Genomic DNA, 24,484 nt, shown 5'->3' with positions numbered 1-24,484 from the left:
TTACAGCAGTCAATTTAAAACATAGTAGAAAACATTCCATTCAAAATAACAACCACAAAAAGGTAAACATCTTGGAATAACCTTTTGTAAGAAATGCAAAGACCCTTTATGAAACCAAAGAATGCTATAATAAAGAACATTCAGAGAAGAATAACAACAAAGCTCTCGGCCATTAAAAATATGAGAACAATGAAGAAGAAACTCAACAGAAAAGTTGGAAGACCAAGTTGAGAAACTCTTCCAGATTGTAGAGCAAAAACACAAAGAAAATAAAAAATAGCCGGGATAAAGATAAGAAATATAAACAACTAGTTCTGGAGGTTCAACAACCAAATAAGAGGAGATCCAGAAAGACAGAAAGAGAAAATGCAGAGGAAGAAATCATCAGTGAAAAAAGTCAAGGGCTTCCCTGGCGGCACAGTGGTTAAGAATCCGCCTGCCGAGGCAAGGGACACGGGTTCGAGCCCTGGTCCAGGAAGATCCCATATGCCGCGGAGCAACTAAGCCCGTGAGCCACAACTACCACCGAGCCTGTGCTCTACAGCCTGCAAGCCACAACTACTGAGCCCATGTGCCACAACTACTGAGCCCGCATGCCACAACTACTGAAGCTTGCGTGCCTAGAGCCCATGCTCCGCAACAAGGGAAGCCACCACAATGAGAAGCCTGCACGATGCAACGAGTAGCAGCCCCCGCTCGCCGCAACTAGAGAAAGCCCGCACTCAGCAATGAAGACCCAACGCAGCCATAAATAAGTAAATAAATACATAAATAAATACATAAATAAATTTATTTGAAAAAAAGAGAGAGAAAAGTCAAGCAAATATCCCAGAATAGGATATCAGTTTCCTGATCAAAAGGTCCACTGAGTATCAACAATAGTACCTGAAAACTGACACATACTAGGCACAAAACTATAAAATTTTAGAATACTAGGCATAAGAGGCTGCAATAGAGACAGATTATATTTTCATATAATGGGCCAACAGTTAGCCTTCTCAATAGAAATACCAGAAGCTAGAGTAAAGTGGAGAAGGACCTCAACATTCAGAGGGGAAATGATTCTGAGGCAGAGACACAATGCTCACAGCACCCATGTGCTCTATTTCTCAGCCCTCTTGCACTTGAGCAGGGCCTTGTGACCAGTTCTGGCCAACAGACTGCTGACATAAGTGACACGTGTCATTTCCAGGATGAAGGAATGAGAAGTCTTCACGCACACACCCAGCTTCCGTCTGCCCTGCCACAGTGACATGAAGGTCCAAGTTGAGATGGTGAAGCCATGAGATGGAAACAGCCCAAATCCCTTCGTAAACTCCTAAAATGTGCTTCCCTAAGAACCAGTGGACGCACTGGACTCACTGAGGGTCTTATATAAGCAAGACGTAAACTCTTATGTGTGTAGCCACTGAGATCTTGCATCACTCTAGCCTCTACTGATTAATACAGATTCCCAATCTGGAATTTTATCCTGTCAAACAATTCATCAAGAATAAAGACATTTTCAGAAATGCAATATTTCAGAAAATTTCCATCCCATGCACCTTTTCTCAGTAGGCTGAGGAAAGAGAAAGATATGCATGGAAGGCAGAATAATGGCCCTCCCACAGATGTCCAAGTCCTAACCTGCAGAATTTGTGAATATGGTATCTTAACATCACAAAAAGAGATCTTTTGATGGGGAGATTATCCTGGATTCATCAAGTGGGCCCAGTTTAATCACAAGGGTCCTTATGAGTGGAAGAGGGAGAGAAGAGAGACAGAGTTGGAGATTTGAAGATGCTATAAGGCTGGTTTTGAAGTTGGAGAAAGCAGCCATGAGCCAAAGAATGCGGGTGGTCTCTAGAAGCTGGAAAAGGCACAGACATGGATTCTCTCCTGGAGCTTCCGGAAGAGCCACGCCGACTCCTTGACTTTAGCCCAGCGAGACCCATTTCAGACTTCTGACCTCCAGAACTATAGGGCAATACATCTGCATTGTTTTAAGCCACTAAGTTTGTAGTAAGTTGTTATAGCAGCAACAGGAAACTAATACAGCATGGGATGCAGGAAGTGGGGGCAAACAGAACAGAGTGAAGGGAGCTCCCAAGGCATATCTGAGTGGGATGCTGAACGCAGTCAGCCCAGAGGGAATGGGCAAGAAGGCCCAGGACAGACTTCAGCAACTCAACATTGACAGAATACCTAATGTGTCTGGAGGCACTGAGAGGATATTTCCACAACTGGAGAAGAGTCTGAGACAACCTGGGGATCACAGAAAAGCATGAAAATACATGTACAAAACAAGACAATTATTTGTTACAAAGAAAACAAAAAGATGGACAGGAAAGGAAACCTTATCGTAATGGCTCAGCTGCCATTTTATTATTTACTAGTGTCAACAATGAAAACAGTGAGTACTGATTTAGGACTCGCTAAACAACACACACCCAGTTTAGAGGATGGGGAATGAGGAGAGTGCTTGTGTGGTGGCAGGTGGGCTCCAGTGAAAGACCTCAATCCTCCCGTTCACAGAAGGATGTCAGCGGACAATGCCTAAAGCCGGGGAAATCCAAGAGGAAAGTAACACAAGCAAGTCATTCAAAGATATGAAAACTAGCACTAAAGACTCAGTTAAAGGAGTTTAAAGTATCAATAGTTGTTTCTCAAGAGCAGAAAGGAATGGGGAAGGGTGTGGTCAGGGTTCACTTTTTCACAATAAGCTAATAAGCTCTGGTGCTTTAACCTCTGCATTACGTATGTGCAGAAGGCCACATACAAGGACTGGCAAACTATTTGCAACAAATGGTACATAAGACTTTAATATTCTTAATATTGTCTAAAGACTGGACAGGATTTTGAAAAACTCTTCATTATGGTTTGCCTCTGAGCGGTGGCATTCTGGGTGATTGTTTTTTCCTGCTACTCTATAATTTTCTGTACTTTCCAAATCAAAAAAAAAAAATAGGAGCATGTATAATTTTTAAAACAAAAAAAAACTGATCAGATGGTCAAGGAAGAAATAAAACAAATAAAAAGAATTAGGTAACTATATTGGGAACTGCTAAGACGATTAAGTTACTACAACTTTGAAAATCCCGAGGCCAACTGTTACCCTGCCAAAGAATGGCAGCATGGGTTTTCTTAATTTACTAAGGCAAATTCTTGATTAAATATGCTTTCCAACAACAATATGCAGTTTTGAAATTTCATGCTTCATTTAAAGCCCTTCCTTTTTGTAAAAGGCAGCCCAAATCCAACTACTAAGTCCATGATTGTAACCGGTGCTGGTTTGGATAAGGTTTGGAGAACATCTATCTTATCAATGATAACTGGCCCTTGGGGAGTGTGGTGGCACAAATGCTAACAGAACAATTACATAAACCACATATTTTTAAACCTGTGGTTTTACAAAAAAAAAATTTTAATTAAAAAAAAAGAAGTGGAAGATGTGTTTAATAGCACTAAACATATGTGGAAGAAGAAATGGATTCATTATGTTCTTGGGAAAAAGAGAACACATTACATGCTCATAAGATTGATAAATTTATAAGTACTGTCTCTGAACTTGGACACAGATCTCCATGGAAAGTTGAAATCTCAAGAGGCCGCTAGCTGGGCCCAAGACTTCCATGTTAATGGTTGAGAACTGTGATGAGTGCAAAGGAAGAGTGAAGCAAGAATACAGGTGACTTCGGGATAAGATTACGTAAGGCTGATTTTTCTTTAACCTTCTAAGCTATTGATTACCCATCTTAAACCAAATACCAAAGCGTGAAGTTCTTTATAGCACACGCTGAGCTCAGACACTCTTAACAGTTATTCAAAAATAAAATACTCGGGGGGGCTTCCCTGGTGGCGCAGTGGTTGAGACTCTGCCTGCTAATGCAGGGGACACGGGTTCGTGCCCCGGTCCGGGAAGATCCCACATGCCGCGGAGCGGCTGGGCCCGTGAGCCATGGCCGCTGAGCCTGCGCATCCAGAGCCTGTGCTCCGCAACGGGAGAGGCCACAACAGTGAGAGGCCCGCGTACCGCAAAAAAATAAATAAATAAATAAATAAATAAATAAAATAAAATACTCACGTCATTAATTTTCCTATCATTTGCAATGATCAACAAAATGAGGGTGGAAGGGATGCCTTCAAGGTCATGCTCATCAGAGTGAAACTGATTCCTGACTCTCTGCCTCATTCGGTCCTGCTAGGTCTTTCTCTAAACCTAATATATTTACCATGAATCATTAAACACAAACCTATTACCCAGTACAATTGATTTGTCCATAAAATGAAAAATCAGCTGCACTTCTGTAGTTTTTCAAAGGGACTTTGGGTAAGGTCAGGTGTGGACACAGAGAACAATATCGCTTTAAGAAAAGCTAAGAGGCAAGGGGATGGTGGAAGGCCTTGCTTGCTGTGCTAAACTAGCCCAGGGAATAAAAGAAGGGATAACCACGGGACCTGAAAGTTTCCGTAAGTTAAGAGATGGTATCTGGGATGCCAAATGACATGTAATTAATTGCTTTTAAAAATCCAAAGAAAATAAGGTTGGGGGTTGGGAGTGAGGCTTACTCTACATTACAGCAAAGTGAGCTACCAGAATTTGGAAAAGGCCATATAAAGGCCTTTTATAGTATATAGTACTAAGGACCCAGTGCTGGGAGCTCACCTGTGTCTGGCATCATGCTAAGTGCTTTCCATTTATCACGTTTAAGCCGCACAGCTCTAAGAGGTGGATATAGCTATCCTCTTTTAGAAATAGAAAACTGAAGTTCAAAGAGGTGAAGTTTTTATTGTGGGGTAACTAGGCACATGGCCAGAATGTGAACTGAGGTCCGACTGCAAAATCCATGCTCCTCGACCTCCTGGCCACCAAGAGTAAATACGAAAGTCAACATGAGAATCTGGCAAGTTAAAAGAGTAACGTGTTTGAAATCTAAGGGGCAGGCATATTGGATATATCAGGCATATATGTATTATTTGTCTCCCTAATTTTTTGTGCTTGGAATATTTCATAATTTAAGAAGGACTCTAAAGAAACTTCATTGTTTCTGCCTTAGATAAAAATAAGAAGATACAAACTTCTGGGAGAATGCCGATTTTTTTCCCAGAAGAAAACCAGATAACGGGGGTCTTTAACCACATCCGATGCTATTTACAGCAGGACAAAAAGGGGGGCCCTTTTCTCAGCAGCAGTGGCTCCAGCAATTGTGGGAATGGAAGCAGGCAGACAAGGCAAGCCCAGCACACAGCCCAGTTCTGTGCCAGAGATTTACCTGCTTCTTGCAGGTCCTCACAGACAAGAGGAAAGCAAGGTGGATGGCCAAGCCTATACCCTGAGAAATAGCTTTGGAGGTTTCGGGGGAAGAAAAGCAAGCAATTACTGTTCCTCTTGAATCTCAGCTCTACTCTTCCAAGTAAAAAGTGATTCTGACCGAGGGAGACTGTAGGTGCACATAAATCTCAGTAACCTGCCTTCAGGGAAAGGGGGAATTTTGGATGCAGACACGCTCTCCAAGTTGGCAGATGTTTGGCCAGGACACCTGAAAGTAATTGTACTCCCAGTATCCTCCGGAAGTCACTTACCTACTATGATTACCAGATATGTGGGTTTTCCTTTGTAGGCTCCAGACGGGGAATGAAAAACATGGTTTCTTCAGTAGAAAACATTAAAATAGCTTCTTTCAGCAGATGTATCTCCAAGTTGAAAGGAGTTATTGAAAGGGAAAAACGAACGTAAACAAATATGCAGTCTTTCTTAGGGACTCAGTGGTAGTGGTGTTAAAGGGCAGCTGAGACATCCCCGATAGAAATAGGGACATATTTTTTGAAGTGCAACGGACTTCTGTACTATTTTAGCTTCTTGCTCTCATAGCTCCCTGGTCCTGTGAAAATAGGAAGTTTCCTTTAGGTAACTTCCTAAATGCATTGCCGCTGAGATCCTTTCCAGGAAAAAGTATGATGCAATATAAAATGATTTTTGAATATTAAAAAACACAATTTGAACAGCAGAAACAAATGTCAAATAGAAGAATTTGGGGAGAATACTGGGGCTAATAAAATAGCTAAGGCATGGGAATTACAAAGAAAAAAATTAACAAAGTGAAGAAGGAATGCTGGGGGAAGATGTGAGTAGTACTGAATGTTGAAAAAAATATGAAAATGCACTTAAATTATCCCAGTGAGAGACATGTAAGGATCGTTTCAATGTTTATTAAGTCAAACCAAATAATGCCTAACAGGGCATGATGCAATGCTATCCTGGTAACTGAAGATATTAAACTCAATGTAGAATTACTTTCTAGGGCTGCCATAACAGAGAATCACAAATTGGGTAGCTTAAGGCAACAGAAATTTATTCTCTCACTGTTCAGGAGGCCGTAAGTCTGAAATCGAGGTGTCAGTAGGGTGAATTCCTTCTTGGGGACTCACAGGAAGAATGTGTTCCCTGCCTCTCTCCTAGATGCTGGTGGCTGCCAGCAATCATTGGTGCTGCTTGGCTGTGACAGCGTAACTCCAATCTGCCTCCAACGTCACATGGCATTCTCCCTGTATGTCTCTGTCTCTGTGTCCAAATTTCCCTCTTCTTATAAGGACATCAGTCACATGGATTTAGGGCCCAATGTGACCTCATCTTCATGACATCTGCAAAGAGTCTATCTCCAAAGAAGACTGCATTCACAGATTCTGGGGGTTTGGACTGCACCAGGTCTTCTGAGGGACCCAATTCAATTCATAACACCATTCAGAACTGCATTTGTCACTCCTTTCTTACTAGTCAAATTTTTCTACTATACAATTATGCCAACATGGTCTCCATCTCCTAGGCTGTCATTTTTTTCACTCTTTCCTGTTAAAGCCAAGCTCCTCAAAGCAGTTCATATCTCCATTTTCCACCCAGCACCCCTCAAATCTCAGAAACGAGGCCTGTCCCTCCTCACCCCATCCATACCAGACTCTTTGACCTGGTTCGTTCACCTTACTCCATTTTCTGGACTCTCACTTGGAAGGAAGGTCAGGCAGAGACTCCTGGGTTCACCCTTATTATAGCGATTAGCCACCTACTTAATGTATTAGAGTGGGCCTGTTTGCTAGCCGGTCCTTCCCACTAGACTCTAAACTCCTTGAGGGCAGGGACTGTGCCTTCTGCAGCCTTATAGCCTCAGCGCCTAGTACAGAGCCCAACACAAATTTGGGGCATAGTAAACACCTCAATGAATGAATGGTTGTTATACGGTCATTTAGACTAAAGAATACATCCACCGCAGAATCATGTGCTCCCACAGTCTTTGCCTCTTTGAAACCTTAAAACGCAACTAGATTATAAAGTATTAGACAGCAGGGGATTATTTTCAAGTTTTATCATGTCCTCCTGATCCTTAGCACAAAGCAGTCACTCATTAATTAATTGATACTAAAGGGAAATTAGCTTCTTGGGGGTGGAGAAGAAGGACTAACCTTTAATGAACAATTGTTCATTGCCAGACACTGCTAGGTGCATATAAATGTCACCTCAATTAATATTACCACTTATTCATTTGGAGGTTTCCCAGCATAATAAATTGTAAGCCCCCTTCTAATGAACCCCTTTAAAAACAGAATTTTGAATACTAAATTACCTAGCACATCACTTTATATACAAAAATAACATATAAGTATTATATGTCAAAATACATTTGCATACAAGTGTAGACATGAGTAATATATCTTAACCCTCAGTATACCATCAGGATTCCCTGGACCCAATTTTAGTGTTTTAGGTTTTTTTGGGGTTTTTTTGAGCAGTTCTAACCATTTGTATGGATTAATATTTCTTGACTTTATTCTTTCTTGGAGATCTTCCAAAGAGAATGTACTTTTTTAAAATAAAGAGAATAAAACTCATCCTACCTTGTAATTACCATATAATAGGTCCATATAATTATAATTATATAATAATAATAATATGTAGTATGTAATATAATTACCATGTAATAGGATCTACTAGCCTCTTTTAAAAATTTAAGATCCATTATGGAATCTTAATGATTTTATTTTTCCTGTATCTTGAAATGCTTTGCTAGTTCATCATCTTAAAATAATTACCTACCAGCTATGCATTAATTACTCCCAACTACGCTTAAAAAAGACTAAAGTAACAGAAAAATGGAAGGATGATGGAATAGCTTAGAACTACACTGCTGTTCAGTGATGACTGAAATGTTTTATTCTGTGTTTTTCAATACAGTAGCACTAGTCACACACGGCTACAAAGAATTTGATATGTGGCTAGGACAACTGAAAAGTGAATTTTTATTTTTTGAATTTTAATGAATTTAAATAGCTACATGAGCCTGATGGCTACTGTACTGAACAGTGCAGGCTTAGAACGATTCATTAGGGAACTAAATTGTCACTATTTCATCACTCTTCATATTTTATTGTGCTGCCTAAAGTGTTACATCATCTTTACAAAAGATATAGCAGAAGACTGGATATACCATCTTTGTAGTTAACTTTCTTTTTTTTTTAATTTTATTTTTAATTTATTTATTTTTTGGCCATACCGTGCGGGTTGCGGGATCTTAGTTCCCCGACCAGGGATTGAACCCGGGACCCCTGCAGTGGAAGCGTGGAGTTTTAACCACTGGCCGCCAGGGAATTCCCTGCTTTTAACTTTCATTGACCAGAGTGGAGATTAAGAACGTTTCATTCCTGACGATAATGACAAAGAGAAGAAAATCGACGGAAGGAGAGGTTTCCCAGGCATTAGAAGAATCAGAGACAAATGCTTAGAGTCAGAGAGCAACACTCAAGACCCTGATGATGATGATGAAATGAAATTAATCATGAAAGTGAAACCTCAGACCATGAGTCTTCCAATGATGACATTCTAGATTAAATCTCTCAAACTCAAGAGTCTATGACGGAACAATATTTTTTTCTAAGGACAAAAAGAAAACATGGTATTCCCATGCAGTTAGTCATCCAGGGGAAGGACTTCATCAAACATTGTTTTGCAACAAGAACCTGGACCATGCCATTTTGCTAAATGAACGTGGGACAGTCTTCTTTCACCTTTGATGATGTTTGTACACCAAAATTTACTCTGTATACAGTATGTAAATGAACAAATGCCGAAGGTGGGTATGTAGAGAAAGGTGATTAGAAAGAAAAAGATGAAAAAAAATCTCTGGATTGGTATTTTTAAAAAGTTATAAAGGTCCATTGGACCCAACAGTAAATGGAGATGACTATTTTTTTTTCTGGTATTATACTGAGACTTTGTGTACTGTACTAGTTAAAGTACTAGAGAACTTATATAAAAGGGTAGAACTCCAGAAATAAGGTAAAAAATTGTTGTCTTTACATTAAATTAGTAATCTTGGAATGGTTAAAAGCGTGAACCTTGGAGCTACATACACAGCCTTGGGCTGGGATCCCAAGTCCAATTCTTAGTAGCTGGCAAGTTACCCAGCCTCTCTAAGATCCGGTTCCCTCATCTGTAAAATAATGGTTAAATAATTACTTCCTCTTCTATAGAGTTTTATAGAGACTAAACTTCCATGCGAAGTGCTTAGAAGAGTGCTTGCCACATAGGACACGGTAGACATCAGCGATGGATAGTGATTTTATTTTCCTTGAGTTGCTTAGACCAGCTCTCCTTATCTATCGGATCTGGGAACCCAACATATGTGAAATAGTAACTGTATTCTATCTGCTACCTCCAGAATTGATCATTGCCGATGCCAGCAGCTCACATCAGGGACCCACATCCTAGGCGAAGTGAAGCCAGGAAGGAGAAGACATCACCTCCAGAGGTCAGGCTGCTCTGGGTGGGGTGGACGGAACCACAGGTGATGCTGCAGAGGCCAGAGCACCTCAGGCTTTTCAGCCCAACTTTAATCTTCTCTTACACAGTATTTCCCCACCACCACCACCGCACACACCCTGATTTCTAGATTGAGCAAGTATTACTTTAATAAACTCAAATTTACACAGAAAATAAGGAAATGAGTAAAAGCCTCCTGAAGTCTCACCATCCGGAGTAAACATCATTATCCTTCCAGGCTTCTCTCTGTACACACACATACATATGCACACAAGTTTTTAAGACATAAGATCACACTATACTGCTGCTTCATGCCTGTTTTTGTACCCAAGAATATCTTTCTCATTCATTCAACAGCGATCTCCATGTCAGTCTCAGTAGGGTTCTAACCTTAAACCGCTAAATTTTGTGTACACACAAAGCGGTCGTAAAAAGTGGTCGACAAAAGAAAATATTAACATCCGCCTTTAAATAATGACTTAGATCAAAAACTGGGATGAGCTGTGAGATTTAAGTAGATTTGAAAAAACAAGTAAAAGTCAGAGGCATTTGGTTCTTTTTCATGAAAATACCGGAGAGAATGAAGACCTGGGCTCTGGACGTGCTGTGTGGCACACACCCCATTCCCTAAATGGCTATTACTAGTGGAATGTGAAACTTGTGGAACTGAATCTTCTAATAAAATGAGAACTTGCCTGTAAACCTCAGTCCGTACATTTTCAGGGTTTAAAACCTTATTTCATCTAGATCACAGCTCTTTCGATCTTGGCATCAAAAAGTTATTTCTGAGCGCTAAACAAACAGGAAAACTGTGGACCTGGACTCAGTCTTGCTTCTCACTGCCAGGCTGGGGGTTCACTCCGGAGGCCACACACGTGTGAGTCCTTATCCCCTGGGTGCCACCGTGTCCCTGAACACACCAGTGGTCTGTAGATTTACATAACCGCGGCTTCACCTCGGGGACACTTAAGGGACCTGCATCTGGAACCCTGACCTCATCACTTCTGGGGTTTCTTTACGCCCTGCCAGAAGTAATAAGCATGGATGAAAGATGTTAACATACCAATATTATTTTTACCTATTTTTATATTCTTCTTATTATTTTGGCTACTGCTTAGAAAGTCGAGTGTTTTTGCCACTCCACCCCTAGATAATCAGCATCGCTTGGGAGCTTGTTAAAAATGCAAATAGTATTGCTATTATCTGTGTTGTAAGAGAGCTTGGTATCAGCATCTCTTGGGAGCTTGTTAAAAATGCAAATTCTCAAGTCCCACCCTGGACCTACGGCATCAGACACTCAGGGGTCTGGGCCCAGCAATCCATGTTTTAACAAGCCTCCAGGAAATCCTGGTGCAAGCTGAAGTTTGAGAATACTGGCCTAGTGGAAAGAACCTGGGATGGGAGCCAGGAGACCCGATTCAGATTCCAGCTCTGGATTCCACGGTTCAGTTCAGTGAGCATTAATGAATAGTCATGATGTGCCTCTCTGTGTGTCGAGGCTAATGCAAGGATGTGAGGATGCTGAGATGAGCTAGATGAAGTCCTTATCCTCAGATGGTGTCTAACCCTCTATATTCCTTTGTTTCTCCTGGGTAGGGGCTACCTTATGGTTACTCTTGTTTTGTTTCATATTTGTGTTCCTAGCGCCTGCAGCATCGCAGGCACTCAATACATATGCAGTGGGCCAAGTGGCAAACCATTCACCACTGTGATAAATACCACTGTACCATTCATCAATAATCTTAATGCTATTCCAGTCTAGTTAACACTATCCACCGTTTATTTAATGCTTATCACATGCCGGGTGCTGAGTGGTTTTCATATATCAGCTCGTTCAATCTTTTTACATGTCCTGTACTGTGGGTCATATTTTTAACCCCACCTCGTACATCAAAAAATTGAGGCTTGAAATATTAAATTTGTCTAATGTCATATACTGATAGTGGTAGAGCCCGAGATGAACCCAGAAATACCTTATTCCAAAGCTCATGGTCTTAAATGCGGTGGAGTTCTTCTTCAAATCCCACAAATGCAGAAGCCAACTTTAGGGTAAATTTCCAGCCTCTAAGGTTCCTGGTTGATTATCTTTTCACTATGTACTTACAACCGCACTTTGCAGGCATCACCTTAAGTGGTCAAAGAGTGTCTGTATTTCTCCTCATTTTTCAGTAGATTGACATTTGGTTTTCACTGCACTCAAGAAAGTAGAGAGCGGCAGGGGGAACTCCACTAATACTTCACTGGACTGTTCTGACCCTTAAAAGTCAGACCAAAATTGCTGCTAAGAACAAAAGTGATCGTACAGGCCAGGCCACGGCAGACTTGCAAGGGCACTGGCAGAGAAGGCCAGTTCCAGAGGGCTGAGCCTTTGTGGAGTATCCCCAGTAAGGCAGGCCATGGAGAAAGGGGCAGAGGTTAGGCTAGCCCAAAGCGTGAAGACATGAGGAGGCTGGGGTGTGGACATCACATCACAGTCCAACATGGAGAGTAAAGGCAAAGGAGGCAGCAAACAGGAGACGCAACCAAAAGTCTGAAGTCAGCTTGAGGCTCCCGTGCCTGGGATAGCTTCAGCTCCTGATGAAACGACGCCTCTTGCTCCCTCACCATTTAGGCTATCTTTGTGCGCTTCCTTTTTCCACCCACTGTTAGTCAAAGATTAACTTGACATCTGCTACCTACTATTTTCTTGTGAACAATTCAGGGCCCGGAGGGATCTGGGTGGGGTTACTGAAGGCGGTAGGTACTGAGAAAAGGAAAAGGGGATTTATACCACAAGCAAAGGTCTTACCTTACTAGGAGGGGGTCCATGGTCATCTAAGTAAGTGGAATTTCCTAGGAAAAAAGAAGAAAACGTTGATGAATTAACAGTCTTAAACCCCAAATGAATTTAGTGCAAAGTCATGGAACATAAGTACTCTAGATATATTTCTATTCAGACAAAAGTCCCAAAGGAAAATGGGTAATTAATCTCCAGTTTGGTGGGACTTTGCTGATACTACCAGGCTTGGTTAACAGTTTCAGCAGTTACAAACAGTCTACCCATGTGGGTATGTATGCACACGGACATACACATGCAGAAACAGGCACCATCATTCTCCACCCAGTATCTGTTGAGTTTACTTTAGACCAGTGGTTCTCAAACTTCAGCGTGCATCAGAATTACCTGCAGAGCTTGCTAAAACACAGACTGCCCGGCCCTGAGGTTCTGATTCAGTAGCTCTGAGAATCTGCATTTCAAGCTCCCAAATGATGCTGACGCTATGGGTCCTGAAACCGCACTTTGAGAACCACTGCATTGTTTCTCCACTTTGTCGTGATTGTCAATTTTCCTTCATCTTTTCAGTCTAGCTTGCTTCCGAAGCTCGATTTGTCTTCCCTAATAGCCACTTAGTGGCACGGGTGTTTTTTCAGAGCGTGTGGTTATTGTTTCCTGATGAATAAAGACTCAGGGGGATTCTGACCGGAACTAAAGCTTATTGAATTCCTTCTCTGCTAAGTGTTTTACAGGTACTTATTCACTTAATTCACATATCAGAGGTCAGTTAGAATTACCCCTATTTACAAAGAAGAGAATAGAGGCCTGGAGAAATCCAGTAGTTTGCTGGCAGCCACACAGCTGTTAAGCTGCAGAGAGGAGGGAAGACTGGTTTTTCCAGAAGGTGTTCGGGCATCTGCTCATCTGAAAAGCCCACCTGGAGTGTTGCCATCTCCAGCTTTTGTGCAGCCTGGGCGCCAGCAACATTACCAGCTGGCCACACGTTTGAGTTTGATCGTGTAGGGGAGCCAATGATGTGGTGAGTTTAGGGGAAAGTGAAGATGACCAGACTTTCTAACAGAGCAAAATGTGGGAAATATTGAAAGCAAAAGGAGGCTTACAGAAGACAGTAGATTAGGGAATAAGGTCAATGAAAGGTGCTTTTTCAGGAGAGAGCAAAGTAACTTAAGAAATAGGAATAAAAAAGGGAAGCAGAGTTTAAGCCAGGGACAGTTCAAGTGGGGAAACTTATCCAAACGTAATAAATAAGTGTATTTTGGCTTATAGATTTTTTTTCCATACTGAGGCCTCATCCAACCCCTTTTTCTTCATAGTCTTATGATTTATCACCCACATGATGTGCGCAATGACTGTACTCTGGCTGTCTGTGTAAGGCAGAGGGAAAATGAGGTCCAATTTTCATGTACAAGACACTCACACACAAACACCTGGAATGCTCGTGACTGGGTTATTTTCAGTAACCTGTGAAAGGTGAACATGAAGAACAATTTGTAGTTCTTAATTATTGTGCTGCACTCCACTGGGAACACACATGAATAGGAAGTCGATCTATATCTGACTTGGTAAAGAGGACGTGCGGTGAAGAATTCAGAAAAATGGTTTCCTAAGTCTAGAGAAATCCTCAGAACGAATTCCACCATAATGCAGTCAGGATAGCGGCAGAGGGTCCTTTCTGCTCATCGTGTGAACGTGTCTTCCCCAGGAGGGATGTGAGAAATCCCAACACACTCCAGCATGTTCTCCAGGTATTCATCCCAGGAATCAAAGGGAGCTCAAACAACTAAATGTTTCTAAAAGAGTAAAAGTTTCCATAAACCAAAGTTCCCAGGAACTCCTTAAAAGGAATGATCTCAATGCCTGACTGCTACCTCAAACTCCAGACATGGGTATCCCCTGACTCCTTAGCACCTCACCGTCCAGACAGAACTCTTTATCTGCTCCCATTCCATCCCCCAAATCGCTGTCTCTCCTGTCTTCTTCATCAGGTTACACAACACATCCCTACCCCGACAGGCTCCAAAGCCCAGAGTCATCCTTGATCCATCCCTTTCCCTCACCCCATCCGTACCAACTCATTTGCAAGTCCTGTTGGCTCAGCCTTCAAGATATTCCTCTAATCAGACCACTTCTCACCAACCCCTCTGGGCCACCTGCGAGAGCCCTCTCTTCGCTGATCGCCAATTTTCTCCCTTACCACACAGCAGCCAGAGGGATCTTTTAACCTTATTAATCTGGCCGTGTTGGCCCTCTGCTTAAAATCTATTTCTCTAAGAAACAAAATAATCAATTCCTTACCATGGTCTCTAACCCTGCATGACTCAGGCCCCGCCCCCTGCCACACCTGACACCAGCACAACAGCCCTCCCTCTGCTCCAGAACAGCCAACCTGTAGTCAGCTAGGAACCTTTTTTTCTTTTTGCGGTACGCGGGCCTCTCACTGTTGTGGCCTCTCCCGTTGCGGAGCACAGGCTCCGGACGCGCAGGCCCAGTGGCCATGGCTCACGGGCCCATCTGCTCCGTGGCATGTGGGATCTTCCCGGACCGGGGCACGAATCCGTGTCCCCTGCATCGGCAGGCGGACTCTCAACCACTGCACCACCAGGGAAACCCTAGGGACCTTTTGAATGGGCTCTTTCCTCTACCAGAAAAAGCTCTTTCCCAACCCCTTCACTCAGGCTCAGGTCAAATGTCCCTGCTTTCTCAGCTCTTCCTTCCTTCCCTCTCTCCCTTCCTCCCTCCATCCCTCCCTCCCTCATCCTAAAACATCACTTCTTTCTGCACAAAGAAAGGAGCAGGGCTGACCAGCGTTGGCACTTGTACCATAGACCCCATTGTTACTGCCACCAGCAGATCCCTGAGCTCCCATCCACAGCTGTGTTCCTGCGGTTTATTAGAACACAGAGGCTATAAGGGCCTCGCACTTGTAGCAGAGGCACGAAAAGGGAAAAGAAAAGCTACACAAATAAAAAGTATTTCTTTAGCTGGAGACAGCAAGTTTTTATTCTCCTAGGGTATAACCGTGTTATTTTTTGGTGTTTAGGTAGAGCTTTTCATCCTAGGATCTTACACTTTCCGAGTGCAAAATAAACAAGATTGTCAGGATTTTCAAACCTGAAGTTGGTAACTTGTGGGCTGTGGAGATCAAAGGATGAGCGAGCCGAGCACTCTTATCAAAAGGAGCTCCCAGGCATCAAAGAGGCTTCTTGCTGCACGTCTTAGGGAGGATTCCACGGAAGGTGTCAAGTGGTGGGGAAGGGAGATCAGGCCCTTGGAGCCTTTGAGCTTAGAGCTCACAATGCAAATTCGAAAAGAAAAGGCGGAGGAGGGCTGACGAGGGTCTGGGGCCAGGACAGAGGCCAAATGCTTACCTGCCACCACTCTCCACTGCCCTGCAAACGTCCACTTTCGATACCTCCGCCTCCGATCCCTGTCATTTTTGGAGGCCTGGAGGGGTGTCTCATTTCATTTCTTTCCAGAAACTAACCTACACGTTTAGAGCTCTGATTTCAGCCTCCTCTTCGTGTCTCAAGTCCTTCCTTTGGGGATCAAGGATTACAGTATCTTGTCAAGTTAGAAAAAAAAAGAAAGGCATATACCCCACATGGGTCCACTCCTACCATCAGTCAAACTTTCAGAAGGGCCTGTCTCCAAACTGCCAAGAAATCACTAGCTCTGGCTGGCATGGAGATAAACCTCTTACAGAACGTCAAGCTTGTGGAATCTGCTTAGGTGGGTGCAGGAGGCAGGGTGGTTACTGATTTGAAGCGACACTCCAGCCCTCTGAGCTCTATGCACTGGTCTATATCCTGATGGTGGTAGTGCTTACATGGCTCTATCCATGGGTTAAAACTGATCGAGTTATACACCAAAACCACCACCAACAAAAGACTCGTGGTTTAATGGTTTTAAAAATGCCCTCCCTGGGCTTCCCTGGTGGCGCAGTGGTTGGGAGTCCGCCTCCCGATGCAGGGGATGCGGGTTCGTGCCCCGGTCCGGGAAGATCCCACATGCCGCGGAGCGGCTGGGCCCATGAGCCATGGCCGCTGAGCCTGCGCATCCGGAGCCTGTGCTCCGCAACGGGAGAGGCCACAACAGTGAGAGGCCCGCATACCGCAAAAAAAAAAAGCCCTCCCTAGAAGGCAAGTGATCTCAGACTAAATTATGACACATTCTAAATCTCGCCCTGCCCACCTAGCTCTTCCTGGTGGAGACCTCCCAGCGAGGCTGTTAATATAACATGAAAGCTCATATGTGAATGTGCAAAGATGTTAGGTCCAAGCACATGGGAGTTACTGTTTGTGCGCTTACTAGAGCAATGATATGAAAAACCAGATATAGTGTACCTAGATGAACAGGTTAAGTCTCATTTTCATAGCAGAGCATATCCCCAAGAAGCGTCATTTCACTCTGAATACATTGCTTTACCTCCTCAAAGTTTCTCGTATACGTATCTGGAGAAGTGAAATAAGCTCATAGGTCACTGTAAGGAGGACATGAGGGTAATCTCAGTCTATGAAAAATGCCTAGAACAATACCTGTACGTACTAAGCACCGCGCAAGTTGCAGCATGTACTGAGTAGCGGCAGCAGTGCAAGGCCACCCCTTCACTGCCTCTCCATCCTCCCAACTCAATAGTCTTCCACCCCCGCTGCACATTCCACTGCCTACAATAATTTTTAAGGAATGTGGATGCCAGGCGCCAGCCTCAGCTATTCCGATTCAATTATCTGGGGACAAGTCATTTGACAATCGGGATTTTCTCGAGTCCTTCAGGTAATTCTAATGTCTGGCCAAGGCTGAGAATCACTGAGCTAAAAAAAAACACAGCTTAAATTTCTTAATTCAGGCTGAATCTCATTTTCCAGAAATAAAAAGTAACAGATCTTATTCAGGCGGATCTTAATCAGAGGTCACCTCCATCATTTCTGGTGAGAGATTATACAACATGAGTTTCCCGTCAAAGGAGGATCGACCTGGTAGTTCCAGTGAGCACCTGCTCCAGGGGGCCGGGCCGGCTCTAGGCACAGAGATTACACTTTAAACCACATGGGTTGCCCAGACCCTTCTGGGACTCCACAGATCTTTTGAAGAATAATTTTCTGAGCTTACACGTTCAGAACATATTTGTTCCTGCACAAATACGTTCCTGTTCACATATATTGTTCTGCTGACCCTCCTGTTTCATGGTAGAAAAGGGGATAAACGCATAATTCTCCCTCTGCCCAGAGCCTCTCCAGACCCCACTTGACTTAACAAATAGGGGGTGCTCCATTGGTCTGAGAGACACCCATGTTTGTTCCCTTGAGGGAACCACAAAGATCTAAAAGGAAAAAGCCTCTAGAAAATCTGACGCACAAACACTGGCTGGTCCAAGCCCACTGAGGCTACCTGTCTTTCCAGGCTGGGGGCCTGGAGTGAAGCAGAGGTGAGGGGACCTGGCCAACACAGAGGAGCCCACTGCCACTCCCATGTGAATCCAACAGAGACCAACACAGCCAGATAAAGAAGAAACTGCCAGAAGCACTGACGTGAAAGCACTGATACTGAAGGACTACTGAAGAGAGTTACCAATGTGCCCTGTACTTTAGGTAGCAATAGTCACTCTAATGTAAGAGGAACAGTCGAAAGGAGCCCCAGGGGAATCATCTAATGGGTTCAGGAAGACACTGCTAATAGAAGTGACCATCGCTGGTAACAGGAACAGAAGCCCAGGGGTGGCCGAGGGATTACTGTAGGAGCCAGAACAAAGGGACCTGGATTCAAACGTCAGTTCTACCCCTTACTGGTTGAGTGACCTTGGAAATATCACTAAATTTCCCTGAGGGTTAATCTCCCCATTTGCAACCGAGGACATTAATAACAGCACCTAAGTAACAGGGTTGTTATGAAAATGAAACAAGACATGTATAAAGCACTTAGCATAGTGCCTGCCTGCTACATATTAAGCCCTCAGTGAGTGGTAGCTACTTCCTCATCTTATATTACCCAATTGTATCCTTCATATTCAAGTTTGTAATATTATTTATTATTGAGGAAATCAAAGAGAATCCTCAGGCCAGGGGAATAGTTTATCGTATCAAGAATGAATATTACTATAAAATAACTATTTGATATTTTCTATTACTTTCCAATACTGGCTTGATATGTCCTCCAAAACATACAAAAATTCTTTCCCAATTGTCTGAAGTACCTTTAGCGGTGCGCAAATGAACTTAGGGACCCTTCAGGGGGTGTAATTTATTCTTGACTCTAAGTCGTGCATTAGCAGATCTATTTTTGTCTGAATTGGTCCCTGAAGAATAAAGTTGTTTTAATTCGAATTCCTCTTATAGAAACCATAACATGCATTAGTGTCAATGTCAAAAAAAGCCGCCTCTACACTGTCAATTTTGATCAAACACCAGCAATTCTCTTCAGAGTCTTTCTTCCAGGGGCCCTTTTAAAATCATAATCATAAGCAATTGAAATCCTTTCTTTTTTTATGCAGAAGCGGGCATTTCACACAGGATTTTGGTTACCTACAGCACAGTCATGTGGCTGCATCTCCCCCCTAGAGTCTGGGTCTCTGATGAGACACTGTTAATGAAGGAGGATAGAAGGCAGCACTGCAGTCCCAGCTCGGTCCTTGCCAAAAAATTATGCTAATGCCACACTTGCCACCATGAACCGCGGGTTACGTTTCCCTAAGAGGCAGCTGTCAGCGCACAGCAGCCACGGTTAACAATGAGGAGTTTGTGCACTGCGTAAACAGCTCTAATAGCTCCACTTCTTACAATTAACGTAGCCCCAAGGACGCTGTAATGCAGGAGAACTGCTTGCACAAATTTATTCAAGCCTTAATAAAATTATATTCCACTAAATTCAAGCAAATGGTTTTGTTAACTATCAATACTTAAATATATTTACAAAAATACCTTTAAAAAAATATTGAATGGTCCATCCAACCAGTTAACAAAGGCGAAAAAAGCCTGAAAAAATTTTCTTGAGCCTAAATGATAAAAATGAGCATTCCAGACTATGACAAAAAAATCCAAATTGTTATCAATTATGATTTAGAAAGTGTCTTCCATTTCTAATTAATTTTAAAAGCAAATTAATGCTTTTCTCTGTGTATTTCAGGCTCAAACCACTGCCTTGATTCTTAATACCTCGTTTTTTTTCCCATTAAATCTGAGTATGCATTATAGGATGTCGAGGGTATATTTGTAGAAGGAAATTACTTTTGAAATCAAATGATCAGTGCAATATTGCTGTAATAACAACCTGAATATAAATATGAATTATTGCCAAATTAGCTCAGGAATTCATCACAACTGTATTATATGATATATGCAGGTAGGAATAAAGTATCAAAGCGAGATGGAATCACTTAGGTTTCTGTTTCACTCCATTAGATTTTCCTCTCAAAGTAATTACTACAGTCAACTGATCCCACCTTTGCGACTCTAATACACCCACTAACAGAGCAGCCCCAGCCCAAGGCCGAAAACCCCAAGGCTCTAACCCGAACCCGATAATCTTCTTCTTCTATCAGGACCTGGCCACCATGAGAATGGACACTTTCCAACAGATGCTTACTGCGTGAAGCACCCCTAAATGTAGTGTAAAATGTAGTGGAAGATGGGCAGGACGAAGAGGACTAAGAATCTACGCTGGGAGAAACAAAACAAGGCCAAAAAAATTCCATACCTTCCTTATCATCCTCGATGGTTCACATCAATGCCGATCTAAGCTCTGTGCTAAGCACTCGACAGACCTCATCCCATTGCGTTCCTACGACAACCTCTGAGACAGGACTTCTATTATCCCCATTTTACAGCAGAGGACGCTGAGGCTGGGGGAGGTGAAGTGACCCGTACCACCTCATACAGCTCATCAGCAGGCGCTCCTGGATCTGAGTCCAGCTGCCTGACTCTGAAGCCCTTTTGCTCACCACACACTCCCTGCCTCGCTCCGAGATTCCAGTCTGGGAGCCACAGGTGCTTTGAGATGCTGACCCTGTTAGCTCTCAGGGCTCCTCAGGCTGATCAGTCTGGGGCTACTCAGGGATGAAGCAGAGAGGGGTCTGAGCTCTCTGAGCAACACCCAGGCAGGATACTCACTAGTTCACCCATCAAATACTTCTCAAGTGCTTCCTCCGTGCTGGGCACTGTACATGGGGATACAGGCATGAGTCAAAAGATATGATCCCTGTCTGTCTTAGTCAGTTCGGGCTGCTATAACAAATTATAGACTGGGTGGCTTAAACAATAAACACTTATCTCTGACAGTTCTGGAGGCCAGAAGTCCAAGATCTGGGTCCATCGTGGTCCAGTTTTCCTCCTAACTTGCACAGGGCTGTGGTCTTGCTCTGTCCTCACATGGTGGAGGAAGACAGTTCTGGTCTCTTCCTCTTCTAATTAGGACACTAATGCCATCATGGGGGCCCCATCTTCATGACGTCACCTAAACCTGATACCACATGAAGTCCCCACCTCCAAATGCCATCAAATTAGGGGTAGGGCTTATATGTAGCTTTTAGGAGTGTATAAACAGTCCATAGCACTAGCCCTCTGAAGTCTGCAATAAAAATGGATGACAGACATTAAACAAATGGCTATAAAATAAGTATTCAGTTGTGTTTGTGATGAATCTTCTAAGAAGTAAAGTACAGGGTGGTATGAGAAGGAACAACAGAGGCTCCTTAACTCAAGGAAGAGAAAGAGTAGGTCAAAGAGGATGGTGAATCTAAATTAAGGATGTCCTGTGACCTTGAAATCAAGACCCAAAGATAAAGTCTCATTTAAGAAGCAAAGGGAAGTTTGCGCAAAGATTCCAAGGGCTTTGGGGCGCATCGGAAATGAGCTTACGTGTGTCTGGAGCTCTAATATTCTCATGCATCTTCTCAGCAGCCCACACCCCCATCAACCCTGGGAGGTCAGCAGGACAGAGTGAGTGAGGGTCCCTTTCCACAGGGAAGATCTGAGCCCAAGGTCACACATCTGGAGGTGTCAGAGCCGGACTTGAACTTGGGTTCAAGCTCATAGGAACCCCAGTCCGCGCTTCCTTAGGGCTCTATGCAAGGTGGGACAGTGGGCAGAGGGGAGAGTTTCCTGCGGCTGCCGTGTGTGCAAAAACGACACCACTGTGAGTCTGGAGGAAGGCTGAACCCAGAATCCAGATGGAAGAACTCTGTGAGGTCTAAGTAGGAAAACACCATGGGAAAGTCATTAGCGGGCCTTGGTGATGTCCTCTGAATGAGATAATTCTTGCTGAGTTATGGATCACTACTTTCTGAAAGACTGTGTCAAAGCATACATATTTTTTAATGGATAAAAAAAAGTATGTTTCTAGTTCTGTCTGCTGCTTGATGGGTTTCTGGGCCATGGCCTGAGGCCACTGGTAAATGAGCATCTGTGTCCTCTATATTCTAAATGAAACAGTCATATGTTTGACAGAGAATTACTTGTCACTTGCCAATTCTTTTCATGCTGTAGGGAAATTAGTATGAAAGAGCATTCTATGGGGTGTTTCAAATAAACTGCACTAAAATGATATGCATACAAACAAGAGATTTGAAGAGTTGCTCATAAATGCTGTTCGGATGAAATGGATTTCATGGCGAAGTCAGTCTTACACAGATGTTGTAATGCAGACAGAGCTATCCCATCTGGGATTATACTTTCATATGAACGTTCAGGTAACACAAGGAAGAGATCATAGTTTCTTGTTTATTAGGTCTTCAAATGTAAAAGAGGATTTTTAATAGAGCAGCAGAAATTATTGATGTCATTCAGAACAGTAATCCTCCCGAAATTAACTAGCAATCGAACATATGAGCCTGGCGGTGTCTATTTAAAAAGAGTAGGCTTCAATAAATTCAACATTGCTCCCTTTTCTATCATCTCTCTAGTTCTATTTTGTATCAGATTTAATAGGATTTAGGTGAGATTTTGTGGTTCATGGAACTATAATATTGGAAGATAAAAGAGGGTTCTTATACCACCATATGTTACTCTGTAGGCACAGATAAACACCCCTCCCCCCAAATAGAAAAGGACAAACAAATCAGTAAGTGCCTAAAAATCAGATATTCTTTGCCAAAGAAGAGCTGAAGTACAGAACGCAGGAGAAAGGATGTGGGCTTTGCAGCAAATCAGTCCAAGGTGGCAATCCACTTATTGAATGTGACCTTGGGCTAGGTCTTGAAGTTCCTGGGTTTTAGTTTCCCCACAGGAAAAGTAGGAAGAATAAAACTTACCTGATAGGACTGGGGGGATTAGAATTACATTTATAAACTGCCTGGCATGCATACAATAAAGTGTAGCTCTGATGATTATATTTAAAATAGAGCTAATTTAAAGACACGGTGCGTTAAATAAAACCTCTTCCAAGTAACCACATACATAAACATCAGTCCCAGCACTGAAATATGCATCTCTCATTATGCACCAGAATGGCCTGTCACTGTCTTCCTCCACAATTTCCAGGATTTATGATGGGAGGTTATACCTGGGCATGAATGAAATGTAATTTTTTAAAACCTGGCAGAATTTGGCTATTTGTATGGTTGCATTATTCGGAAAGATAAAGTATACTGGAGGTCATAAATACTCTCTAGCACATAGTAGATTGGTTTCTTTTCTAGCAAAGTCTTAATCCTGCCTTTCAACAAAATGAGCTGGGGAGGTGTGCTTTCTTATATCCAGCAAGAGGAGTCTTTCTTAAAAGCCTGGCTGCCTTGAATTCATCATAGATCTGGAAATATTAATGGTCTTTCAAAGTTACAGTGAGTCACTCACTTTTCTGAACCACTGAAGGACTGAGTCTGTGGGTGGAGACAGATATAGAACTTGGGAGCAAAGACCAGCATGAGCTCTGCTGGAAGAAAATTGGAGTCCTTCTTTCCAGCAAAACAAACAGCTAGTTTCCTGGTTTTCATGCTCATGAATTCCAAATATACGCAAGCCTACTTAATATCAATTTGCTTATTGGAAAATACTTCTTAATAAAGTTTTCCCCAAGAGCACAAAGCACCAATCAAATGAATGCACGCCCACCCAAAGTAACTTAATTGTATGGTGCAAAGGGAGCCTCTGCTCATCAAGACAGAACTTTCAGGCTGAAGAGTCGTCTGAAGTGGAATGGGGCCTCAGAGCAGCATCCTTCCAGAGGCATTGCTGAAGCCATGCTGACCAGACCCTGCCTGGCGTCAAGGACAGGATGCCTTCGCTGGATGGAAGGAGGTGCAAGGCGACCTCTCGACCTTCCTTCCAATTCTCAGATTCCCTGAAGACCCTTTATGGCAATGAGCAAATGAAACTGCTCATCTTTCAAAAATCACTTTCTTTATCATGTAGATTTCAATCATCCATGTAAATGTGAATAATATCAAGAACAGAGATATCAATGATATCAAGAAGACATTTTAGGGCTTCCCTGGTGGCACAGTGGTTGAGAATCCACCTGCCAGTGCAGGGACACGGGTCCGAGCCCTGGTCCGGGAAGATCCCACGTGCTGCAGAGCAACTGGACCCACGGGCCACAGCTACTGAGCCTGTGCTCTAGAGCCCACGAGCCATAACTACTGAGCCCGTGTGCCACAACTACTGGATCCCGCGCATCTGGTGCCCGTGCTCTACAACAAGAGAAGCCACCGAAACAACAAAGAGTAGCGCCCCCTCCTCGCCGCAACTAGAGAAAGCCCATGCACAGCAACGAAGACCCAATGCAGCCAAAAATAATAAATTTTTAAAAAAAGACATTTTAACATGGGCACGACTCTTTCTAGCATAGAATTTGACATACGAAATGGCTTTTTCAAATTTATATATATATATTTGAAACTTCAATATATATACTGAACTTCAATCTTGCAAAAGAAAGGTAGGAATGGAAGGGAAAGCTGGTGAACGAAAACTGTGTTTTTCTTTTAGGAACAA

At 42.9% G+C, this 24,484-nt stretch overlaps 1 protein-coding gene across 1 annotated transcript in view; it reads right to left on the bottom strand.

The window, feature by feature from the left end:
• Nucleotides 1–24,484, bottom strand: part of UST (uronyl 2-sulfotransferase) — a 288,827-nt gene that overhangs the window by 163,454 nt on the left and 100,889 nt on the right. The window contains exon 2 of the mRNA XM_082669303.1: nt 12,576–12,619. Coding sequence (XP_082525429.1) covers nt 12,576–12,619 — 44 coding nt within the window. The remainder of the gene's footprint in view (nt 1–12,575; nt 12,620–24,484) is intronic.

This window comes from Grampus griseus, assembly GCF_964374135.1.
Source record: "Grampus griseus genome assembly, chromosome: 13".
In the NCBI taxonomy this organism is placed as follows: domain Eukaryota; kingdom Metazoa; phylum Chordata; class Mammalia; order Artiodactyla; family Delphinidae; genus Grampus; species Grampus griseus.
Note: the sequence above shows the minus strand (reverse complement) of the source record. Positions and strands in the feature narration are given on the sequence as shown.